This window comes from Eschrichtius robustus, chromosome 20 (assembly GCF_028021215.1).
Source record: "Eschrichtius robustus isolate mEscRob2 chromosome 20, mEscRob2.pri, whole genome shotgun sequence".
Classification (NCBI taxonomy): Eukaryota; Metazoa; Chordata; class Mammalia; order Artiodactyla; family Eschrichtiidae; genus Eschrichtius; species Eschrichtius robustus.
The window spans coordinates 57,951,797-57,975,479 of record NC_090843.1 but is presented as its reverse complement, the minus strand read 5'-3'; the positions used below and the strand labels follow the sequence as shown (position 1 = coordinate 57,975,479).

The 23,683-nt window shown below is 46.3% G+C and overlaps 2 protein-coding genes across 4 annotated transcripts; both read left to right on the top strand.

Annotated features, from left to right (window-relative positions):
• The first annotated feature begins 463 nt into the window (after positions 1 to 463).
• SAT2 (spermidine/spermine N1-acetyltransferase family member 2) lies at positions 464 to 2,095 on the top strand. 3 transcript variants are annotated; one of them, XM_068531449.1, is made up of 7 exons: positions 464 to 754; positions 925 to 976; positions 1,113 to 1,196; positions 1,298 to 1,399; positions 1,542 to 1,582; positions 1,716 to 1,827; positions 1,912 to 2,095. In XM_068531449.1, exons 1-7 carry the CDS (start codon positions 689 to 691, stop codon positions 1,959 to 1,961), a joined length of 507 nt encoding a protein of 168 aa, XP_068387550.1. In that variant the 5' UTR covers positions 464 to 688; the 3' UTR covers positions 1,962 to 2,095. The 3 variants fall into 3 exon arrangements, with proteins under 3 accessions (XP_068387550.1, XP_068387549.1, XP_068387551.1); XM_068531448.1 differs by having other exon boundaries at positions 1,716 to 2,095; XM_068531450.1 differs by lacking the exon at positions 1,113 to 1,196 and having other exon boundaries at positions 1,716 to 2,095.
• Positions 2,096 to 9,693: 7,598 nt separating this feature from the next.
• FXR2 (FMR1 autosomal homolog 2) lies at positions 9,694 to 23,338 on the top strand. Its single transcript, XM_068529807.1, has 17 exons — positions 9,694 to 10,143; positions 15,899 to 15,951; positions 16,302 to 16,395; positions 16,798 to 16,869; positions 16,984 to 17,132; positions 17,385 to 17,478; positions 17,955 to 18,071; positions 19,428 to 19,598; positions 19,802 to 19,880; positions 20,238 to 20,347; positions 20,582 to 20,668; positions 20,978 to 21,200; positions 21,397 to 21,594; positions 21,687 to 21,887; positions 21,982 to 22,077; positions 22,223 to 22,323; positions 22,642 to 23,338. Exons 1-17 carry the CDS (start codon positions 10,063 to 10,065, stop codon positions 22,735 to 22,737), a joined length of 2,022 nt encoding a protein of 673 aa, XP_068385908.1. The 5' UTR covers positions 9,694 to 10,062; the 3' UTR covers positions 22,738 to 23,338.
• Positions 23,339 to 23,683: the final 345 nt, after the last annotated feature.

Below are 23,683 nucleotides of genomic sequence, written 5' to 3'. Positions count from 1 at the left end.
TTCTCTTAGCCGTCTACTACAAGGCCTAACCATTTACCAGTAGAAATTCATCACCCTCTCCCTGACCCATCTTAAAATACAAATGCCCCCAAGAGAAGTAACACTTTGAGCCAGTAGGCAAGAGCTGGAGGTCTTGGGGCTCACCCCGAGTCTGGATGGGCTGGAATGGGTGAGTTGGGGTGAAGGGTAGAGCAGGTAATCACTGCACACTTCAGTTAAAGAAGGAGGTATCTTTCGAGCCGTGGGGTTTCTCCAACGGAGGCTGGAACACCCAGATAACAACAACGAGGAAGCCTCGGCAGTCCAGCCTTGACCCCCGCGGGGAGTGCGGTCAAGATACCCGGCCATAGGGGCAGAGCTGACGGGTGAGGGGGCGGGGCGGGGGGGGCGGGGGCATGCCTGCTCTGCAAGCTGATTGGCTGGCAGGTGCGCGCTGGCGGGGCCCGAAATTAGGGGCTACCAGGCCGTGAGGACCGCTAGTCCCACCACTCTCTCGGCCCCGCGGCAGCCGGAATCGGGCTTCTGCTTCCCAGCCCGCGGCACCCCCACCACCTCGCTGCCCACCACTCCCCCGGCTTTCCGGGATCCGAATTTGGAGGCCCCTTAAAGGGTCCCCGTTGCTCTTCGCCCGGTCCTGCAGAACGGAAGTGGGGATCCTGGACTTCGGTCCCAGACGGTGGAGATCGGGATGGCTTCCGTGCTGATCCGAGAAGCCAAGGAGGGAGACTGTGGAAATATCCTGAGGCTGATTCGGGTGAGGGCTGCAGGCCGGAAACCGGGGTCCCAGAGGGGGTCAGAGCGGCGCTGCTGGAGTGGGGGCGGGAAGGAGGAGGTGGGAGCAGAGGGAGGAGCGCGCCCAGGGCTCCTGCTCTGGGAGTAGCGAGGCCCTCCTGCCTTAATCTAGCCTCTGTCCGCACGCTGTAGGAACTCGCTGAGTACGAGAAACTCTCAGACCAGGTGAAGATCAGTGAAGAAGGTACGGGCCCAACACCTGAGTCCTGACGGAGGCTGGGGTGGAAGTGACGGATGGGTTCCCCAGGCAGTAACTCCAGACTGGGCACACACCCAGGCCTTCTTTCTCTATCTCTTTGTCACAACTCCGATCTCTGCAGCCCTGAGAGCAGATGGCTTTGGAGAGAATCCTTTCTATCACTGTTTGGTAGCAGAGATTCTTCCTGTCCCCGGGGAGCCACAGGGTAAGAGCACCCCTATCTCAGAGGTGCCCTCTCCAGTCAGCCTCAAAGGTCTCTCCCCCAGGTGCCCAGCGGCCTGACCCTTCTTTTTTTTTCTCTCTCAGGGCCCTGTGTGGTGGGCTATGGGCTATACTACTTCATCTACAGCACATGGAAGGGACGAAACATTTATCTGGAAGACATCTACGTGAAGCCAGAGTATCGGGGTACTGGGCAGAGGCCAGGCTGGGAGAAAAGCAACCCATAGACTGGACCACCATCCCTTGCCTCTTAATCCTAGCCTATGGTCTTTTCTGATCCCCTTCAACTCAGACAATCCCTCTTTTTGTCTTTTTCTCCCCACACCAGGTCAGGGGATTGGCTCCAAAATAATCAAAAAAGTGGCTGAGGTGAGGAGAGGGATGGAGCTACAAGCTGGGCCCTGGCAAAGCAAAGCTGTATGGGAGGCACCTGGGTTGAATGGAGGGCGAGAAAGTCTTTTCCTTTTTGACCCAGGAAAGTGAGTGGTGTCTTCTCCCACAGGTGGCCCTGGATAAGGGCTGCTCCCAGTTCCGCCTGGCAGTCCTAGACTGGAACAAGGGGGCTATGGACTTGTATAAGGCCCTAGGAGCCCAAGATCTGACGGAAGCTGAAGGTTGGCACTGCTTTCGCTTTGAAGGAGAGGCGATGAGGGAGTTGGCAGGAAAGTGACGCCATCCCTTGGGGATCTCCATTTCAGCTTCTTCATCCCCACCAGCTCAAGCAGTCCTCAGAGACTGTCTCCACTGACCAAGGCCTCCCGGAAGGAAGGGAAGGAGGGTTGGAGGTGAATATTCCCAGATGGAAAGAACAGAGGTGAGGAAGAGGCAAGCCTTCCCACCTCCTTGTTAAGGGTGAAAAATAAATGAGAATTCCCATGTGTTGATGTGGTGTTGGGTGGAGGAATTGAGGGTGTGACAAGCTTCAGCTATTACGACCCTTCCTCAGTGTTTTCTGGTCAGTGGATATTGCTCCTGGGGATAAAAGTGGGCCTAAGATGACTTTCACCCACAATGGACCAGAGTATTGGCTCTGGCCTCTAGCATATATATCAGGCTTGTTGGTCAGGTTTGGGACCCAGACAAAGGCCTCCAGTGTCTGGACTGGGCTGTGTGGAATCCGAGACTGAGGCAGGCCCACCGACTCAACAGATGGAACAGGCTGCCACCTGGTGGCGGCATTTTAGGGACACTGGGAAGGACCACTGGCCCCAACTTTTTAAAAAATCCGCTCAGCTAGCGAGTGCTTTTTCTTTTTCAAAAGTCACAAAGCCTTTTTTTTCAGTTCAGCAGAACCAAAACAAACCTTTAGGACCCATGGAGACAAGAGGGGAAACAGGTTCATTTCCTACTTTCATAATATTTTATTATACAAGTAATGCAGGTTTGTTGTAGAGAAGTTTGAAGGGACATATAAAAATAAAATCCATAGCCTTACTTACATCTCTACTCTTAACCCTTTGGTACTGATTCCTTAGATTTTTTCAATGTACATATATACATATAATTAGTTAAGTATGTGGGGATTTATGGGATCAACTCTTTTGCAACCTGTTTTTTCATTTAACAATAAATCAGAAACATCTTCCTAAGTTATTAAACACATCCTCACTTTCAGTGGTAACATATTATTCCTTTTGTGGAGGAACCATTGGTTAAATGGTCATAATTTAGACACTGAAAGTGGACAAGCAGGTAACATAAATGTGTAAATTGTAAAACACAGGATCAATGGAGTCTAGAGAGTTGAAGATCCACCTTAAAATTCAAAAAAAAAAATTACAATTCAGCCAAACAACACTTCAAAGGCCCAAATTCTTCCAGAGTGGTGCCAGTTTTGGGCCCTTAAAATGAGTTTACAACCGATGGGCCTTTAGGACAAACTTGATTGAGAAATAATGAAGCTTGTCTGCCCCTTCCACAGATGGGAGCAAGAAGAATCCAGTTTCATGCCCTTGGCTCATCTAATCTGGCAGGGATGAATATCTTTTAAACATGAACAAGTTATCTTTTGATGGCACTTTTTAAACTTAACTCAGAATGAATTATTTCTGGAAGGACACACAAACAAGCAGAGAGTGGTTGCTTCCAGGGAGAGGAACTGGGTGTCCAGCTAACGGAAGGAAGGGGACTTTTCCCCATGCCACTTTGGATCTTCTGAATTTTGTGCCTCGCCCATGTAGTACTTCAGAAAAATGAATAAATAAAACTTTAAATACTAATGCAGAAGAAAAGATTATGAACTAGGAAACAATATTTCCAAAATGTATCTTGCCCCCGTCCTGTTTTGTCTTTGCTTTTCAGAGTTTACACTTGTTTTTTTGTTATTCGCTCACCCTGACCCAGATCTTACCAGTTTTCATAGGGTGTCTTTGCACCCCGGCATCAATCCATTCTGCAGCCACCCCATGGTCTCCCACCCACTCATCACTTCATTAATCTCCTGTAGGGTGATTCTATTAAGTGCTGGGGCTGACTAGTATGGAGTGAAAATCACCTGGGTTCTGTCCATTCCAGGGAGAACAGAGGGGAGGGCATTTAGGGGGAGGGATTTTTAAAGAAAGAATAGAGATAACTTAAAATATCTCTCAAATCTGTCCACATCCCTAACCCCACTTCCACTATCACCTCTCTTTGAAAATTGCTATAACCTCCTAACTGATCTCCCAGCCTCCTTCTGTAACTAACCCCCTTCCATGGGGTGATTTTTTTTAAATCATAGATATACAGTATACTATTTAAAGTGTCAAATATCTCTACAAGACCTATATAAGAAAACAGTAGTCTCCCAATTCCCCAGCTCTTCAGAGTCAATCACTTTCAATTGAGTTTTTAAATTGTATTGTTATGGGGGGGTTTTGTATTCACCTTCATATTTCAAATTCAAAATGGCATACAGATATTGCTACTTTTTTTTTTTTTTTTGGCCACATTGGGTCTTCGTTGCTGTACACGGGCTTTCTCTAGTTGCGGCGAGTGGGAGCTACTCTTCGTTGCGGTGCGCAGGCTTCTCATCGCAGTGGCTTCTCTTGTTGCGGAGCACGGGCTCCAGGCGCGTGGGCTTCCGTAGTTGTGGCACACGGGCTTAGTTGCTCCGAGGACGTGGGATCTTCCCGGACCAGGGTTCGAACCCGTGTCCCCTAGCATTGGCAGGCGGATTCTTAACCACTGCGCCACCAGGGAAGTCCAGTTATTGCTACTTCTTGATGTTTCTGTTTCGAGCACTAGTATTGACCTCCCATTGCTAACCCTCTTTTCCAACCCCTCTTTCACCCCATCCCTACTTCCCATCCTCCCATCCCTCCAATATTATATCATAACTCTGGATGGATCTGTGTTTCATGTTTACATGTTATGATTATGCAAATGCTCTTCACAGTTGAGCCATGTGGATTGTTATAGGTGTTTTTCTTTCTTGCATCATTTTTGTTTTCCCTGAAATTAATACTTGCCTTGTCTCCTTTATTCATTTGCTTAGTTTTCTGTGTACTCTAATTTATCCCCCAATTCTCCCCTAGTTATGTTAATCTCTTCTTAAGAATATACAAACACATAAGGAATTTGATCTATTTCATTTTGAAGAACTTTCTCACGGAGCCCTTAGACCTGCTCCAGCACACAGTCTGATCTTTAGGCTGCACTGTTGGAGTCCCCTTTCACATCCATCTTAGGGACCTTTGCCCCTCTCTTGACAGCCTGTTTCCCAGAACCCATGTACTCACCTTTCTCGGTTTATTTTGATGGAGCTTCTTGAGAAAGGATGCCTGGGAGGTAAATTTGTTGGAATCTTACAAGTCTGAAAATGTCTGGTCTGCTCTTGTGCTTAATTGACAGTGTGGATGGGTATCAAATATTAGATTGGAAATAATTTACCCTAAGAATTTTGAAGGCATTTCTCCATTGTCTTCAAGCTTCAGAAACTGAAAGTTTGCTGTATTGCTGTTCAGAAACCTGAAATTTTTCTTATTCTGAATCCTATGTATGAAGCTTATTTTTATTTTCCTTCCCTCTTTCCCCAACCACAGCTTTTAGGATCGTCTCTTTATCCTAGAATTCTGAAATCTTCCATGGAAATGTCTTAGTGTTTTCTCAGTGGGTCTTTGCAATCTGGAAACTCACGTTCTTCAGTTATGGAAACATTTAAAATTTTTATTATTATTTTTTGGATGATTTTCTCCCTCCATTATCTCTGTGATCTTTCTGGAACTTTTGTTGTTATTCAGAGGTTGAATCCCATGGACTAATCCTATAATTTAAAAAAAAATTTTTTTTCTTTCCTTTTTCCCCATCTTCATTTTCTGGCTCTACTTTCTGGGAGGTTTCTTTAATTTCTATTTTCCAACCCTTCTACTGAAATTTTTTAAATTCCCTAATTGATTTTATTTATTTATTTTTCTTCCAGTTTTAATGAGATATAATTGACATAGCAGCACTGTATAAGTTTGTGTGCAGCATAATCGTTTGATTTACATACATCATGAAGTGATTATCACAATAAGTTTAGTGAACATCTATCATCTCATATAGCTACAAAATTAAAGACATAAAAATTTTTTTGTGATGAGAACTTAACTTTCATATATATAACGTACAGCAATGTTAATTATATTTATCATGTTGTACATTACATACCTCCTTCTACTGAATTTTTATTTTTGCTCTCATGTTTTTAATTTCTAAGAGCTCTCTTATTCTCTGCATTTTAAAAACATTCTGTTTTTGTTTCATGGATATATGTTCTTTTCTCATCTGAGAATATTCATCATAGGTTTTTTAAAAAATGTTTTTCTCCTTGTGTAGTCTGTATTTCTTCTAAAGTTTCTTTCTTTGTTTTGGCCTCCATCTTTCATTTTAAAGGCTTTCCTCAAATGTCTGGTAATCCTCAGTTGTCTGCTCATATTTAAGATTGGGACACTAAGGTACTGATTGGAAACTGTGAGTGTGTCTGTATGGGATGTAGGGAGGCATGTGGACCGTGAACTTTACTATAGGGTGAGCCATGAGGCCATTTCCTTGAGGAACCCCTGATGTCAGTACCATTAGGTCTTTTTCCTTGTCTGGTTAGATTTCCCAGAGAAGATGCTTCCAAACTCCTGCCTGGAGGGTGTAAGCCTGGTTGTAGGTAATCTCAGAGCTGGGTGAAGAGGGAGTCTGGGGCAAGTCTCAACATTCAATCTGTAAACTTTCATTTAATCCCCATTTTCAGGATCTATCTAGCCATCCATCTATCAATCTATCCATCTTTCTATCTTCCTCTCTCAATCTCTCTGTGTATTTAGAAGTCCTAAGGCAGGACTATCCTGGCGGTCCAGTGGTTAAGACTCCGTGCTTCCACTGCACAGTGCATGGGTTCGATCCCTGGTCCAGGAACTAAGATCCCACATGCCATGCGGTGCGGCCAAAAAAAAGAAAAAGAAGTCCTAAGGCAAGCTGGGGCATTCTGTTGACACATTCTGTATAGTCCAGCTAGAGTAATTTCACCTACAGGCAATTTCACCTAAAGGCAAGGTGGCTGAAAATCCAGTCACAGCTCCCACTGCTGTCAGCACAAAGTCCAAACTTCTGGCTAATCCCTCCAGGCTCTGGCCCAAATCCCCATTATCTGAAACATTATTCCAGCCTTTTTTCCCCAGCAAGTCAGTTCTGACCATGTTAGACTCTTTCCAGTACCTCAAATGCACTGTAGTCTCCCTTCTGGGCCTTCTGTACATGCCATTTCCCCATCTGAAATGCTGTTCCCGCTTTTCCCACTCTCATCCTTGGCCTGAATGAACAATGACTAAAGCAGATGAAAAAGAGCAAAAGTCAAATCTGAGAGGACTGTTGCTGCCAGAGGCTTGGAAATTGATGATGGTGCCATTTCCAAGACAAAATTCAGCCACTCCTGTTGCTTAAGGGTCCAAACCCAAACATTTTAGTCTGACAGCCAGCACTCCTGATAATCTGTCCCACTTAATTTCTCTAATTCTCCCTCCCTACTCCTTGTCAGAACCACTGCTGATAGTCTAGTCCCTTTTATTATTTCTGCTACCCTCGTTACTGATGTTCCTCCTCAGGCACTCTTGAAGGCACCTCTTCTTTTGCCAGCCCTTTATTTATTTGTTTCTTTGTTTAATTTTTGGACACGCTGCACGGCATGTGGGATCTTAGTTCCCCAACCAGGGATCCAACCGGTACCCTGCAGTGGAAGCATGGAGTTCTAACCACTGGACCACCAGGGAATTCCCTGCCAGCCCTTTAAATACTGTTGTAGTTGAGAGTTTTATCATGGACCCAATCCATTTCTAAGTCACTTTTCTTTAGACATCTAATTTTCTCTTATAGCTTTAACTATGTCTAATACGCTGATAATTCTCACATTCACCTCTCTAGCCCAGATGTCTCCTGGGCCACACACTTGTGTGTCCATTGACCTACAGGACATTGGTTCCTTCAGTTAATATTTGCCGTGCCAGGAACTGTGCTAAGTACTGAGTATACAATGCTGGGGACAAACAGACCTGGAACCCAGTCTCTGATCTCATAGGGCTTACTCATAGTGTGATGGCAGAAGACAGACGCTGGATAAATGATTAAAATTACAACCATGATGTGTGCCACAAAGGAGTATGGGATGCTTTGGCAGTGTAAGGCAGGGGACCTAAACCAGTGTGGGCATAATGGAAGGCTAATGAAATTATATTTAAATTGGGATCTGAAAGAGAAGTTTGTTGAAGACAAGGGAACATGACCACCTGGATGGTGGACCCTCAAACTCAAAGAGCACAATCAAACTCATTGAACTCATCAACTTCTCCTCCAAAACTTTTTCTCGTATGTTCTCTCTTCCATGACTGGCATCACCATGCACTCAGCAATCCAAGGTAGAAATCTGTGTTCCTCCCACTTCTTCACTGACTCCACCCCATCCTTATCACCAATTCTTGTTGATTCTATTGCAAATTTAACAGGCTCAAATCAACCTGTACCTCTGTTGCCCACAGCCCTAATCCAAGGCGGTCCTCAGCATCTTCCTCACCTGCAACAGCTCCTCACAGCTCTCACTGCCTTCTGGGATGCCCTTTCTCTTTAATCTATTCCCCGCAGTTGTAAAACATAAATCTTATTACATTATACTACTGCTTTAAATCTTTCAGTGGCTCTCCAGTATGGATAAAGTGAAGACCATTTTCCTTAACCTGATTTACAAGTCCTTCACAGTCTAGCTTCCCTACTTCACGCCAAACGCTATTTGAACTAGTTGTGGTTCCCCAAAGGACATGTTCTTTCTGCTCCTCTGCACCATTGTAGTTCTTGTTCTCTCAAGAATACTCTTACTGCACTTTTCCTCTAGCAAATGCCTATTTATCCCTCAAATCTCAATTTGCATCACCTCCCCTGCAGTAGTTTTTCTCTATCACTCTGAAGAACAACTGACCATTGTTCGTCTCCTTGGGATTCCCTCAAAACTTAGTCCTTATCTTTATCCCATGTTCAAATGAACTCCATGCACTTACTTGTTTAAATGTGTTTGTCTGCTCCTTCCCCAATATATTATAAAATCCTTGTTTTGGGGACCACATCTTGTCTTTGTATCCTTACGACCTACCACAGTGGATGGAACACAGTGAGGGCTAAATAAATATTTGCTAAAGGATTACTGCACAACACATGATCCTAATTTCTTGGCTATTTTATTCACTTCTATCGAAATTTCTTACTTATCTTAGTTTACGAATCCTAAGTTTCCCCTCTACTATCCTTTCTCCGTAACAATTTTTCCTCTTTTGGATTTTCTCCGCATTTAGATATCAAATCTTGTGCTAAGTTGCATTTGCCTTTCCGTACTGCCTTGAAATCTTTCTTTAACCTTGCTTTGTATGCATGACCAGAATCTTCTCAAGGCAAGAACGTGACTCTTAAACCGCATTGTGCAGAGATACAGAGGCTCAAGAGAGTCCAGTCCGCCTTGTGGACTGTAAAGCCCAGCGCATGCGCACCAGGCCCTTTTTTTTTTTTTTTTTTTTTTTGCCTTTCGACAACTCCTTTTTTTTTTTTTTTTTCCTTCGGAGCGTGCGCACCAAGAAAGACAAAGGTGGGGAAAGTGACCAAGCAATCATTCAGGCGCATGCCCATCCCTAACTTGTCCAAGCCTGCTGGAGCGCACCGTGGTGAAGTGGGTGTGGTCTGACCAGGAGCATCAGAAGTCCAATCCGATTGAGTGAGCTCTGTCCCTCCCTCCCCATGATTGGTTAGCTCTCAGTGTTGTGGGGCGGGAAAAGGAAGAGACAGGGGCCGTGGAGAGGTGGGGTGGCGAGGAAAGAGAACCAGTCTGGTTCTGCGCAAGCGCAAGTAAGCGACCAGGAGGGGGCGTGAGAGAGTGAAGAGAAGTGTGGAAGCCCTGATGCGCTGGCCAGAGCGAGCTGGGTCGCCAGCGTTGACGCCTGCGCCTTGGCCCTCGGGGCCCGCGCGCGGCGGGCGGGTGCCCGGTGCGCCTGCGCAGTAGGCGGCGGCGGCAGGGGGAGGTGGAGGCCGTGGAGCGGCAGCGGCAGCAGCGGGTCCCGGGACTGAGGCAGCAGCGGGGGCAGCGGCGGGCGGAAGCTGAGGTGACGAAGGCGGCGGCGGCGGCGGCGGCGGCGGCCGTTTCCCTCACGGTGGCGGAGACCAAGGCGGCGGCGGCGGACGGGGAGCGGCCCGGCCCCGGCCCCCTGCTCGTTGGCTGTGGCAGGGCCGCCGTGGGGCCGGCCCGGCTCCCGCCCCCCGCGGCTCCCCCTCCGGCTCCTCCTCCGGGGAGACGCCGGGGACCTGGCCCGGTCCGTACTCAGAGCGCTGCTGCAGCCGCCGCCGGGGGAGTCGGAGGCGGTGGCGGCGCCATGGGCGGCCTGGCCTCTGGGGGGGATGTGGAGCCGGGACTGCCGGTCGAGGTGCGCGGCTCCAACGGGGCCTTCTACAAGGTGAGGCGGCGCGCTGGCCGGGGACGCGGTCTTCAGCCCCCTCCCTCCAGCCAGAGCAGGGAAGAGTGGGGCGGGATCGACATTCTGGAGCTAAGCCCTGACCCTTAGAACCTTAGACCCACGCTCCCACCCGCGGCCGTCCTGGGGGGAGACCTCTAGAAGTTAACCCCTTCCTCTTATTTTTGACCCCTCTATTACACCTGCTTTTACCCGCATCTCCGGGATTGAGCATCAGGGCATTATTGTACTTGGTTCAGCTCCCCTCCCAACCCCCCAGAAGAGACCCCATTTACCCAGCGTCTCGTTGACTTTTCCTGTCTCTGGTAGAAGATCTACCTTGGATCTGAATCACGTCTTCCCCACAGTCCAAGCACATGGAGAATTCTCTTTATTCTCCACTATTACCCCCTTGGGAAGGCCGTCCCATATTAGATCTTTTCATCTTCCTCGGAGAGGCCTCTGCTTACTGGCTCTGGAAGACTCACCCCACTTTCATCTTATATTTCTGTTCCCACCCCAAGGAGAAACGGTCAGAATCTGTTTATGACATTTAGTATCTTTGACCTCAGGAACTCTGGGCTGTAGACGTCTAGTTGCCTCATAGCCATAAGGTGGCACCTTTTCTCAAGTCTCTCACCCCACCCCTTTATTCCAAGACTAGCTGGTCTACTGTTCTACCCAGGGATGGTTTTGTATTTGTCATCTCACTTTGACCTCATACATTTAGATCATTCATACAGTTTCTTCATCTTGAGGAGTGTAAGCTTCATATCCCTGATCTCTAAAAGGGGATCTCACAAGGATTCCATCTGTTAATCTTCTTCTTAAGGATTTCCACTTCTAGAAGACTTTTGGCCAACTCGCCCAGTTTGGGAATCCACTAGCCTTTTTTTAAAGGAGAAGGAGACTATCTTTAAAAGATCCTTGTTTACTTCAGTCCCCCGTTGCCCAGGATTGGGTTTTTTAGAACTCCTTTTATTACCACCTTTTAAATCTGTTCTGAATCTTATTTTTTAGGACATTTTTTTCCCATTTAGATTAAGCCAGAGGGAGACCCCTCTTGCCTCTCAGGAATTTTTCTTTATGTGACTGTTGTTATTTTGAACCTCTTTGGACTTTATGCCTGGAATTGTCTCAGAGACTTTCCTGATTCCTGTCTTCTCTCATTTTACCCTGAGGAGCAAGAGCAGAGTTATCTTATCATAACATTACTTGTGAGGAGAAGAACCCCCTTTCCTTCACTTCCCCTCAAGCCTTTCCTCCCATAATAGACCTCTCCACCTTCGTGCCCTTGGAAATGACTTTCTTGAACTCCTTCCCTGTGAAGTCATATCTTGCTATAACTGGAAAGGGTCTCATATTTGCCCTTGGAGTAGGTTTCTGCCCCAACTTCGACTGGTAAGCTCAGTGTAGTCATTTTTGACCCATTCTAAATGCCTATTCATTTCTGCCTTACTTCCCTCGCCAGATTTCTTTATATTCTTCAGTGCCTGTGGGTACCCACATCTATCTTAACTTAACCTCTCAATATAAGTCTTTAGCTTTTTATCCTAATATTTCTGTGTAATACCCAGAAACTACCTATTCCATTACCCAGCTAAGATGGAAGAAGGAAGCTCCCAGCTGATTCTTTCTGTCATTTTTTTTCTGCATACTTTCCTAACTCATGGGACTTTTTCTTCTAGCCTGCCTCCATAGCATTTCTGTTTTCTTTGGCAAAGTTTCTTAATTCCTTTCTGATTCTGATAGAGTGCATTTGTCTCTTATATCCTTTTCCCCCAAACTTGCATTACCTTTATTGAAATACCCTTCCTCATAAGATTTTAGCCTCATTTCCCACAGTATCTTGTCCTTCATCTGCGTCCTTCCCATCCCTAAGAAAAGTGATCTTAAACTGAGCCTGAGATCAAGATATGATGTTTGCTTTTGTTCTAGGAAGCATGGGAGTCAGACACAGCTGGGAAAGATTGGTATCCAGTTCAAATTAACTGTGTGAGACTGCTGGGAAGGGACATGTTTCCCTTTCCACATATAAGTGTCCAACAGAAAATGTGTCTCTGAATCTTTCTCTTTTCTCCTGTGGGCTATGGCAGTGATAGACTTGATTGAGTGAATTGGGGCTAGGATGCTTTGAATCAGAGAATAGAGTTTGGACTTGAGCTGGAAGCCAGGTAATGTGGATTTTGTGTCCTGGCCACTTTAGCATTTTCTGCCCCATGCCTCAGTTGAAAACAACAGTAAATCCTTAAATTCAGACTAATCTTTCTTCAACGTTCAGTGCCATATAGATACTTGCCCAATCTGTCCTTGCTGCTGATTTAATATTCATGACTCAGCAAACTTCAGTGTGGTTCAAGGAGTGTTTACATTGCTTCTAGAACTATAAATTTGGGAAGGTTCTTTTCATCCCTCTCAGAATTGGGTCCTAGTGTTGTTGATCTTCTTCCAGGATAGAACTGCAAATGTCAGATCTGGGATCTAAGTTATCATTTAGCTATCCCATCAGCTCTTCCTTTTCTGTCAGAACTTAATGTGTTTTGTTCTCTAAGCGGTGCTCTCCCAAATGAAATATCTGTTCACCTTCCAGGGCACAGTCATCCAACTTTCCAGACCTTACCTGGATATCCCAATTCCAATTCCTTTGTTAAGGAATATGGCATCCTCACCTTCAACACGTGATTTTTATCCAGACCCTTCCTGATTTTCTTCTAGAACTCCCTCCTTTATTTTGAGAACCCAGGACTAGAAGATAGGTTGAAGGTGGGACCTAATTTTGTATCTTATAATTTGAGGAAAGTGAAGTACTTAGGAACCTAGGACTCTCACTTCCTCTGTCCAGTCCTAGGCTCTATAAGCCAAAGCTCCATAAGCCCTGGCCATTGAATTGAATTGAGTTATCCTTTGGATCTAGGTAGGCTTCTAGAGACTCACTCAACTGCTCTTGCCCTCCTCTGCTTATCTTCTCAATGAGCGTGGACTGAGCAGAACTAGGAGCTCACTTTATACCACTGGTATTTTTGGAGGAAAAATACCAGGGTAATGTGGGTGGAATTAAGGAGCAGAGACTGACTTGGAATGTGAAGTTGAGGAGAAAGCTTGTTTTGGAGAATCTTTGAAGGAAAAAGACCCTAGAAGTATAAGAATGAGTGACGTTTAGTTGAACTGCTGAGTTATGTGAGGGAAAACTCCATTCTGAGCTTTGCATTTCTGCCTTGGGATCATGGTAGCTTGAAAAACCAGGGTAATGTTGCTACCTCTGCCTGAGGGCCAAGCCTGACATGTTGGAGGAGAATTGGATTAGAGCTTTAGACATATCCTTTGTGAATGAGTGTATCTAGGAGTGGGGATCTCTTCACAAAAGAGGCAGGCAGGTGATTCTCTTCCACTATGTTTTATCTCATCCCTGAAATGTTTTGAAAATAGCTAACTCTCTCTTGATAAACTGTTTCTAAAGCTTAGAGATAGACGTTTTGGATAAAGAATTGGATAAAGTCAGCTGTAGAGGCTAGATGAAATGTTTAGAGAAATCCTTATAAAGGAAGAAAAGAGGAGGACACTTAAAAAGGAGCTAAGGAAAAAAGAAGAAAAAGAAAAAAAAAAAAAAAGGAGCTAAGAGAAGAACCCAAAAGGGAAGAGAGGGATTCGGGCAAATAGAAGATGTGAGTGGAGAAGAGTAGGAATGGGTATTGATGGAGCTGAATGAAGAGTGGAAAAAATACTACCGAAGAAGGGAATGGCAGAGAAGGCTAAAGCATGGGTAAGTAAGAGGCTAGGCAGTACCAGGAGTACTAATGCCTTGGGCAGAAGTAAGGCTCTAAGTAGTAAGACTCCATAACAAGATCCTTTCCCGAAAGAAGAGAAAGATGGCTGGTATCAAGAGTGAAATTTTAGGTTTAGATTTAAGGAAAAAAGAGTGTATTAAGTGTTTATGATTGATCAGTTCTCTGAGGTGGGAGTGACACAAGTGTACATTTTTGGTGTTTTCTCTCCTAAGCTCATATTTTGTTCCTACCTGCAAAGCTCAGGAATAGTTCTTCATATATTAGCTTTTTGAAACCCCTAATTTTTAAAAAAATCTAATGAGGCATAATTGACGTACAATGAAGTACACCTATTTAAAGCATACAATTTGTTAAGTTTTGACATATATATAAAACAAACCATCGCCACAATTTCTATCAATCCCAAAAGTCTTCCACCAACCACCAATGCCTTTTGTCATTATACATTAGTTTGCATTTTCTGATTTTTGACAGAAGCGAAAAGGCAATTCAGTAGAGAAAGGATAGTCTTTCAACACATTGTGCTCAAAGAAGTGCATATTCATAGGTTAAAAATGAAGTTTGATTGTATCTGGCACCATATACAAAATTTAACTCAAAATGGATCATTGACCTAAATGTAAAATAAAAACTATAAAACTCTAGACAAGGACATTAGGTAAAGATTTCTTAGATATAAAACCAAAAGCTCAGATACAAAAGAACAAGTTGAAAAATTGGACTTACTCAAAATTAGGGATTGCTAATTTTGATAATGTGAAAAACAGGAGAGAAGGTAGGAAAATTGGGAGCACAGGATTGAACGCATAGCTTTGGCTTCCTCAGTGAAGACAGAAAATAGAGGTGGGGAATTCCCTGGCAGTCCAGTGGTTAGGGCTCAGAGCTTTCACCGCCTTGGCCAAAAAAAGAGAGAGAGAGAAAATAGGAGGTAGACCAGCGATTCCAGCTATTCAGTCATCCCTGTTCCTCTCCCTTGTCATCATCTCAAGTTTGGGGTCTTCTACAAATTTTATTACTCTTTTCAAATTCTTAGCAGTGTCCTAGCATTTAGAAATCTCACATCTTTTATTTATTTATTGGGCCGCACTGCTCAGCTTACAGGATTGCAGGGTCGTAGTTCCTGACCAGGGGTTGAACCCTGGCCCACGGCAGTGAAAGTCCTAACCACTGGACCATCAGGGAATTCCCTCACATCTTTTAAATCCTAATTTTTCCTTTCGTAAGTTGTGTTTGTTTTGAATTTCTCCAGTGTTCTGATTATTTTCTTACGACCCAGGCATCAAGGCACCAAGTTCGCTCAGGCCTCTTGCTGTATTAGGAGCTAGACCCTTTCTCTCTTGGCAGATCCTGATGTCCTCTAGGTGTTCCAGGACAACCTCACACTGTCTCATGAGATATTCTTAGCTTTGCTGAATGTTGTTGGTATTTTAATTGAACTCTGGCAAGCTGCTCAGCACTGCGTGAGGCAGACAGATAGGGAGGCCTCTGTGGGAGCCGTAGGAGACCACTAGTTTCCCGGCTGTTCTGATGCAGGTGATGTTTCTCCCTTCTACTTAATTTCTGTCTCATCTTATTTCTGGATTTTGCAACATTTCTTGCCACCTCAACATTCGTATTCCTTCACCAATACAGCTTTTTCTAGCCCTGTTTTTAGATTGCTTGTGTCCCCATCTAAAACTCTAGTTTAAAAAAAGGAAAAAAAAAAAAGGAGTTTTCTGGTGGCCCAGTGGTTAGGACTCTTGGCTTTCACTGCTGTGGCCCCGGGTTCAGTCCCTGGTTGGGGAACTGAGATCCCGCAAGCCACAAGGTGCGGGCAAAAAGAAAGAAAAAAAAAAGAAAAGCAAACAAAAAAACTCTAGTTTAAGGCCCTCTAAAACTGTCTGTTCCCTTGATGCTTGATGGCTGAGGTGGTGGTTGATTGTCTTTTTTTTTTTTTTTTTTTTTTTTTTACTTTGTTCTAAAATCCATTCTAGGGCTTTGTGAAGGATGTCCATGAAGACTCTGTCACCATCTTCTTTGAAAACAAGTAAGACCTTGGGAATAGAGAATCCAGCATACTAGGTCCTAGAAGGAGAGTGGAGAAGAGGGGGCGGCTGAGTCCCATGAGGCATGTATAATAGGTGGGGGAGAGCCAAGGGTTTGGGTGGGCAACTTATATGGATCCCAGGAGAGGAAATGGTGAGAGTGGGGGTCATTTGACTCCATATTTAGATTCTAGCAAGAGATGGAAGGCACCACTATGGAGCAGGGCCTGGAGTTTAGCGTCTAATCACCAGGGAAGGTGGAAAATGCCCAGTGGAGGAAGTAACCTCTTCCTGAAGAAACGGGCAACCACACTAGCCTGAATAGCTTTCATATCACTGTTTTCCCTTGCAGCTGGCAGAGTGAGAGACAAATTCCTTTTGGGGATGTCCGGCTACCACCTCCAGCTGACTATAATAAGGAGATCACAGAAGGGGATGAAGTGGAGGTAAGGTCGTTGGAGTCCACCTTTTCTAAATGTTCCTTTTCCCAGGATTCTGCATCTCCCTTACCCTGATACCAGTACCCTAGGCTCCTCACTGGTTGGTTCACGCTCCTTCCTCCATCCAGCTAGGCAGCCTGTGGAAGAGTGAAATGCAGCAGTTTTCTGTCCATCATTGCTGTGATCAGTCAAGCTTTCAGGGAGCTTCCTGTTTTCAGGAGATTCACTTTTCTTCCATTTATGATAACAGCATCTAAAATCCAGTGTTCTCTGATTTTAATTAGCAGCTCCTTCCTCTAGATTCCTTTATCTTAGTTTAGGATGCCTCCCAAGTGTCTTAATGCTCATTCCATTCTTGATGTTTTTGGATGGTCCTCAATATCTCTTTTATTTTCAACTTCTCTTCAGGTTTATTCTCGAGCCAATGAGCAAGAACCTTGTGGCTGGTGGCTGGCCCGGGTGCGGATGATGAAGGGAGATGTGAGTGATTGTCAAGGCCTTTGGAGAACTGCTGAAACACATATTTTAGTCAGAGAAAGGTGGGAGATAGAAACTCAGGTCATCCACAGCTTCTCCTTTCTTTCCTTCTGCCAGTTCTATGTCATTGAATATGCTGCCTGTGATGCCACTTACAATGAGATTGTCACCCTGGAACGGCTTCGGCCAGTTAATCCCAATCCCCTTGCAACCAAAGGCAGCTTCTTCAAGGTTACCATGGCTGTGCCTGAGGATCTGAGAGAGGCGTGAGTGTTTGGGATGTCGGGAGTGGGGGGCCCTCTTTACGGTCCTCATCTCTGCCCTTGTTTGTCCCAGCCTCCGCTCCCAGTTTCAGTGTTCTGTTCCTTAGGCCCTCTAGAGTCCCTTTTGCTCCCAGTTCCTCTGTTTCCTCATCCCTGTTCTTTTACTGCAGTCCTTATTTTTCTCAGTCCCTCTCTCTCTCCCCTTCAACTGTACTCTACACTCTGCCCTCTGAGCACGGTTCTCTTTCTCTGCAGCTGCTCCAATGAAAATGTCCATAAAGAGTTCAAGAAAGCATTGGGAGCAAACTGCATCTTTCTCAACATCACAAATAGTGAGCTCTTCATTCTGGTGAGTTTATTCTGCCTGAATTTCACCTAAGCCCTTTTCCCCTTTTAACAACTTTGCAAGAAGAGAAGAGCTAAAAATGTGCTTATATTTATTTGTCAGAGAGGACTTTATTGCTCCTGACCTCTGTGGACCCAGGTTAGCCCTACCTTTCCTTAGTCTTTCTCATGTATGACCTTAATTTTTTTTTCAACCTGACCATCATATTGCAGTCTGGGCTGGGTACCCTTCCTTGCATATTTGGACTCTCAAAAACAGACAGTATGATTCTCACCTGCGCTTGCTACTTAAAATCACTTCCCTTAAGCACCCAGTTAGTAGGCCCTTGTGAGACTGACAATGATTTTTCCTGTTCCTCAACTTTGTTTCTTAACTCCCACCCTTTTCCAGAGACTCAGGCATCCTGATTCCCAGTTCCTGGCTCTTCTCTAAAATGTAGTCAGTCAGTTTTAATGACTTTTCCATTGGTTTCTTTGCAGTCAACCACAGAAGCCCCTGTGAAGCGAGCATCCCTGCTGGGTGATATGCATTTCCGAAGCCTGCGCACCAAACTGCTACTCATGTCCCGCAATGAAGAAGCTACCAAGCACCTCGAGGTAAGTTTTGGCTTCACTTTTTACTGCTGATTGGTATTGTCCTTCTCCCCTCCCACCCCATCCTCCACCCATGCTCTTGTGAACAGACATTAAGGTCTTTCTGGGCCATTAAACCTGCGTCTGCTATTTTATCTCAGACTCCTCCAGATGGCAGAGCTCCATCATGTTTTAGTACAAGCTTTTTTTCTTTTTTTTTTTTTTTTAAGCTATGGGACCCTTTGATCAAGTGAAATTTTACTCGAAAGCACAATGCATAAAACAGATCAATCAGAACATGTCTGTTTAAAAGTGCAAGAGGGTGTGGCTCTTACCTCCACTGGCTGCCCCCAAATTACCTCTGAGAACCAGACTGCTTTGTGGGATATGTTTGGGAACCATTTGTACACTGGAAAGACCACTGGACTTGGAATCAATCCTAAGTCTTGCTTTGTCAAATAACTTGATTTCAATGAGCTTTTTCTTCTTTAGCTGTGACAATGAGGTAGTTGAATGTGAGTGTTTCTACAAGGTCTTTTTGTGTTCTGACATCTTATGTTGGTCAGATTCCCTTAGGAATTATACCATCCTAAATGAGGGTGGTATATATATATATGTGTGTGTGTGTGTGTGTGTGTGTATTTGAACATCTGTTTCCTTTTTATCAAGTGAACTGATCTTTTCGGGAGCCTGTGCAAATTCTGGACCATGGTAATCTTTACTTCTCCAGGGATGCTACTCAGGGCACTGCCAGAACCTTTCCCTTTTCCTGCCCTTGTACTCAGGTATCCCTCTAAGGACTGGTTGAGAAATGAAGTGGTAGCATGGTGTACCATAACCTCTTTTTATGCTTTTCTCAACCTCTTGCTTTCTGTTCAACTTTTCAGGTTTTATTTTGGGAGTTGATATTGGTTTGGTTAAGGTAAATAGTTCCTTACACTTGCATTTACCTTGTGAAAAGTCCTTTTTTTCATACCAACTTTATTTAATCCTCTTGTTAGTCTGGGAATGGGGTAGGTCAGATGTAATCATTTAGCAGATGACAGAACAGAGGCACAGAGAGTATGTTTTGTTTGGGATCACACAACCAGATAGTGTTAGAGCCAGATCCAGATCTTTGATGGATCTCAGCCCAGATTCGGCCATCATTACCTCCCCTCCCCACCAAGCTATTGGTATTTGGAAGGTAGGAGTGGAATGAAAAGTTCCTGAATTCTTCACAGGTCCTGGTGGTCAGTGGACTCCCAGGTAGTTCTGGCTTTCTTTCGTACAGTCTTTTCTCATTTAAGTTATGCAAGGCATCAGGTATCTGGGACAGGTGTTCTGAGATTTCTCCATGATTCCTATAGTCCAGTGGTCCAGTGCCTTTTTTTTTTCCAGACAAGTAAGCAGCTGGCGGCAGCTTTCCAAGAGGAGTTCACAGTGCGAGAGGACCTGATGGGACTAGCAATTGGGACTCATGGTGCCAACATCCAGCAGGCCCGAAAAGTACCTGGGGTGACTGCCATCGAATTGGGTGAAGAGACCTGCACTTTCCGCATCTACGGGGAGGTCAGCAAAAGATACCTGTTGTCTAGGTCCCTTAGGGGATAGAAAGAAGAGAGTGTGAAATAGAAAGGAAACCTGTCGTGTTGACCTCCCTCCCTGACTTTGGTGGCAGCACATTTTCCCAAAGACAGAGAGTGGCAGGAAGATCACTGTTTGAGATGCAGGTCCTCTGTTTTATTAATGACTCCCCACTCCTCTTCTCTTAGACTCCCGAGGCGTGCCGACAGGCCCGGAGCTACCTTGAGTTTTCTGAGGACTCCGTGCAAGTGCCCAGGAACCTGGTTGGTGAGTTGGGGATGTGTATGTGTATAAGAGAATACAGTTGGGGACCAGATGTGAGATGCTCTAAAGTGATTCTGGCTTGCCACCTCCCTGTGAACTTCCAGTTTCACAAGGACAGAGCAAACAGTCTGTAGTAGGAGTGACAAAAATGGGAGAACAGGTTTCTAGGGATTGTGATATTTTGTCCAGTGAAAACAGACCAGAAGCTTAGAAGCAAGAGAATCATTAAACAGAATCCTTATATAGCAGCTGGAAGACTGTTTATCTTGTCTGTTTTTACTCTTCTTTCTTTCCTTTTTTTTTTTTTTTTTTCCTTTCCTTTGAAAAAAAAAAGGCCTAATTCCTCCTTTACCCATTCAGGCAAAGTGATTGGAAAGAACGGGAAAGTGATCCAGGAGATTGTGGATAAATCTGGTGTGGTGAGGGTTCGAGTAGAAGGTGATAATGACAAGAAGAACCCCAGGGAGGAGGTATGGGGCAGCTACACCTAGAGATTGGTTGCCAGAAGTAGATGGGATTATTCTCCAAGCCATTCCCTTGAGAGATGGGATTTCTAGGGGTTGGGGCATGGGAACTTTGGTTTTTTCTAGTAGATGTAGAGCCCAGAAAGATCCATTTGGGTGGGCTTCTGTAGGAGGCAGGGTGGACTTAATACTTCGTTTGAGTCTCTTTCTAATCCTTCTGTCCTTTCCTCTGCTCTCCAGGGAATGGTTCCCTTCATATTTGTTGGCACCCGAGAGAATATCAGCAATGCTCAGGCTCTGCTGGAATATCACCTCTCCTACCTGCAGGTACCCAAGCCAGAAGAAGCCTGGGAGAGGAGAGATCCACGTATACAAGGGGACTAAGGATGCTGGTGGATAAAGTTAAAAGTGGTGGTTCCCAGTTTGTGTCTCTGAGTAGAACAGAAACCATTAGGTGGAAAATTGGGGCTGTGGAGTTGGAACCCGGAATTTTCCCTGTTTTAATAAGCCTTCTTGCATTCCTGAGAGTTCAGATCCATAGGGACAGTCAGGGCAGAGAAGCAGGAAGAAGAGACTGTTCATTGATCTTATACTTATTCCTTCTTCCTTGTTTTTCTCCATCTTCTCCCCAACCAGGAGGTGGAGCAGCTTCGCTTGGAGAGGTTGCAAATTGATGAACAGCTTCGGCAGATTGGGCTGGGCTTTCGCCCTCCTGGGAGTGGGCGGGGCAGCGGTGGCAGTGACAAGGCTGGATACACCACCGATGAGAGCTCCTCCTCCTCCCTCCACACCACACGAACCTATGGGGGCAGCTATGGGGGCCGGGGCCGGGGCCGGAGGACAGGCGGTCCTGCCTGTGGTGAGAGGGAGGCGAGCAGTGTTGGGGTGTGTGGGAGGCAGAAGTCTGGGTGGAAGTTTGAGGAAAGGGTGATGGAGAAGATGAAGTGGTTGGCTGGGGGACTTAGGAGTGAGAGGGAGAGTCTTCCAGCCTGGGGGCTGGGATGGATCCTGGGGTAGGGTGAGTGACCCTGTTTGAACCCTACTGTGTTCTTCAGGCCCCATCTCAGACCTATCCACGGCTTCTGAGACTGAGTCAGAGAAGAGGGAGGAGCCCAACCGAGCTGGGCCTGGTGACCGGGATCCCCCGACCCGGGGGGAAGAAAGTCGGAGGCGGCCGATTGGGGGCCGGGGTAGGGGACCCCCACCTGCCCCCCGGCCCACCTCAAGATACAACTCTTCATCAATTAGCTCAGGTACCAGAAGCAGACAGCTGGGTTCACGAATGTGGGCCAAAAGGAAGGATGATGGACACCTGACTCCCAACTCCTCTTCTTCCTCTAACCAGTGCTGAAGGACCCAGACAGTAATCCCTACAGCCTACTGGACACATCCGAACCAGAGCCCCCAGTTGATTCAGAGCCTGGGGAGCCCCCCCCAGCAAGTGCCAGGCGCCGCCGCTCCCGCCGCCGTCGCACTGATGAAGATAGGACTGTCATGGATGGAGGCCTGGAATCTGACGGGCCCAGCATGACAGAGAATGGCCTGGGTAAGGGGTGTACCTGGATCTGAAAAATCAGAACTGGGCAAGAATTGAGGGATGGGAGACTGATGCACAACTCTCATTTTCCCCTGCCCCACAGAAGATGAGTCAAGACCCCAGCGTCGTAATCGGAGCCGCCGCCGCCGTAACCGTGGTAACCGGACTGATGGTTCGATCAGTGGAGACCGTCAGCCAGGTCAGCTCACGCAGGATGTCAGCAGACTTCCTCAGAGAACAGGATGCCTCCTATCCTGTGAAAGCTAGGGGTTGGGGTTCAGTGGGTGTCTAGGGGCTGGGTACCTGGGTTCCTTCTGAAACTTTTGGTCCTCTGCCTTCCCCAGTGACTGTGGCTGACTATATCTCCCGAGCAAAGTCTCAGAGCCGCCAGCGGCCACCCCTGGAACGCACTAAACCTTCAGAGGATTCTCTTTCAGGACAGAAGGTAGGCAAGCAAGATATAGTTTACCCCACCTCTTTTTTTATTGTTCTGGGGTAGGGGGCACAAGAAAACTCCCAAAGAAATCTCTCATTAAATTGCAGAGAAGGCATGTCTGATGGAGTTCAGACTGCATTTAGAATAGTGAAAAGTTTGAATAGAAGAGAATTTGGTTCACATTTTCTGGATCCCAGTAAAAGTGACTACAGGGGACCAACCCTGGAGATGCCTGGAGCGTTTAGATGGTAGGGAATGGCATTACCTGAATTTCTACTGACCTTTTTCTTTCCTTCCTCTCCATTTTCTTTCCCACTCCCCCCTCAGGGTGACTCTGTCAGCAAGCTTCCTAAGGGCCCCTCAGAGAATGGGGAGCTCTCTGCCCCCCTGGAGTTGGGTAGTTTGGTGAATGGGGTTTCATAAACCCTGCAGCCCGCATCCCTCCCTTCTCCATCTCGCTTGCTGCCCAACACCATGGCCCTCACAGGCCCAACTGACCTGCGCTGGAGCTGCTCTTATCTAGGGGGGCGGGGGGTGGCACAGCAGCTTGGGTCCCCCCCAGCCTCCAGGAGCTAGTGGAGGGGTGTGTAACAGGGTCATACCCCCCTCCCTCTTGTCCACCCTACCCCCAGGGTGAGGGGAGCCTCTCTCCTTCCCCATCAGACTGGATGTGCCTTTATCCTCTAATGCCCCAATCTCTCTCTGAACACCCCCATTCTCCGCCTGTTGGTGCGGGGTGCTCCTTGACCCACCCAGATTGGACAGTTCAGGGGGGCTCCCCTGCTATCCCTCCTCCCGTCCTGTACCCCCCATTTCTGGGGCCTCATCACTGTGGAAGACGGGGATAGTAAGGGTATAAGTGGGTGGGAGGCATGGGGAAGGTTTTGGAGTAGAACCAGGGGTGTGTATGAAGGGGGGTGACAAGGTCCCCCAGGGGAGGGGGGACCAACCTTTGGTGGATGAGAAGGCGTATTTATTTTTCACTGTACAGTATTTAAAAAGAGAATAAAAAAATCCAAATGGTTCTCTGGTTCCTGCACCTTCCTTATGCCCAGTTTGGTCCATCTGTTTGTGTAGGACTGACCTGCCCTGACCCTTGTTTCCTGTATCTCCACACCTAGCTTCTCTAGCATTCCAAAGATGGTCTACTTCTGGGAATTTCTGACATTCCTAAATTCTCCAGGCCCAGGTACCCTCCTGGTCCAGAGGAGAGTGGCTTGTGCCTTGCTGCCTCTCCCCTCCCCCAGGTTTGCTGGTAGAGGGAGCTGGGCCACTCCTATACCCTGAGTCACAGCGCGCTAGGTAGGGCTGCTCAAAGCTGGAGCTGTTCCTTCTAAGAGCTGAGAGCCAAGGCAGGCTGCTTAATCCG

Coding starts and splice junctions, on each gene's coding strand:
- SAT2 (XM_068531448.1), top strand. CDS start 689: ATGGCTTCCGTGCTGATCCGAGAAGCCAAGGAGGGAGACTGTGGAAAT. Junction 1,400..1,541: donor CGTGAAGCCAGAGTATCGGG/GTACTGGGCAGA, acceptor TCCCCACACCAG/GTCAGGGGATTGGCTCCAAA. Junction 1,583..1,715: donor TAATCAAAAAAGTGGCTGAG/GTGAGGAGAGGG, acceptor CTTCTCCCACAG/GTGGCCCTGGATAAGGGCTG.
- FXR2 (XM_068529807.1), top strand. CDS start 10,063: ATGGGCGGCCTGGCCTCTGGGGGGGATGTGGAGCCGGGACTGCCGGTC. Junction 21,201..21,396: donor GACAGGCGGTCCTGCCTGTG/GTGAGAGGGAGG, acceptor TGTGTTCTTCAG/GCCCCATCTCAGACCTATCC. Junction 21,595..21,686: donor CTCTTCATCAATTAGCTCAG/GTACCAGAAGCA, acceptor TCCTCTAACCAG/TGCTGAAGGACCCAGACAGT.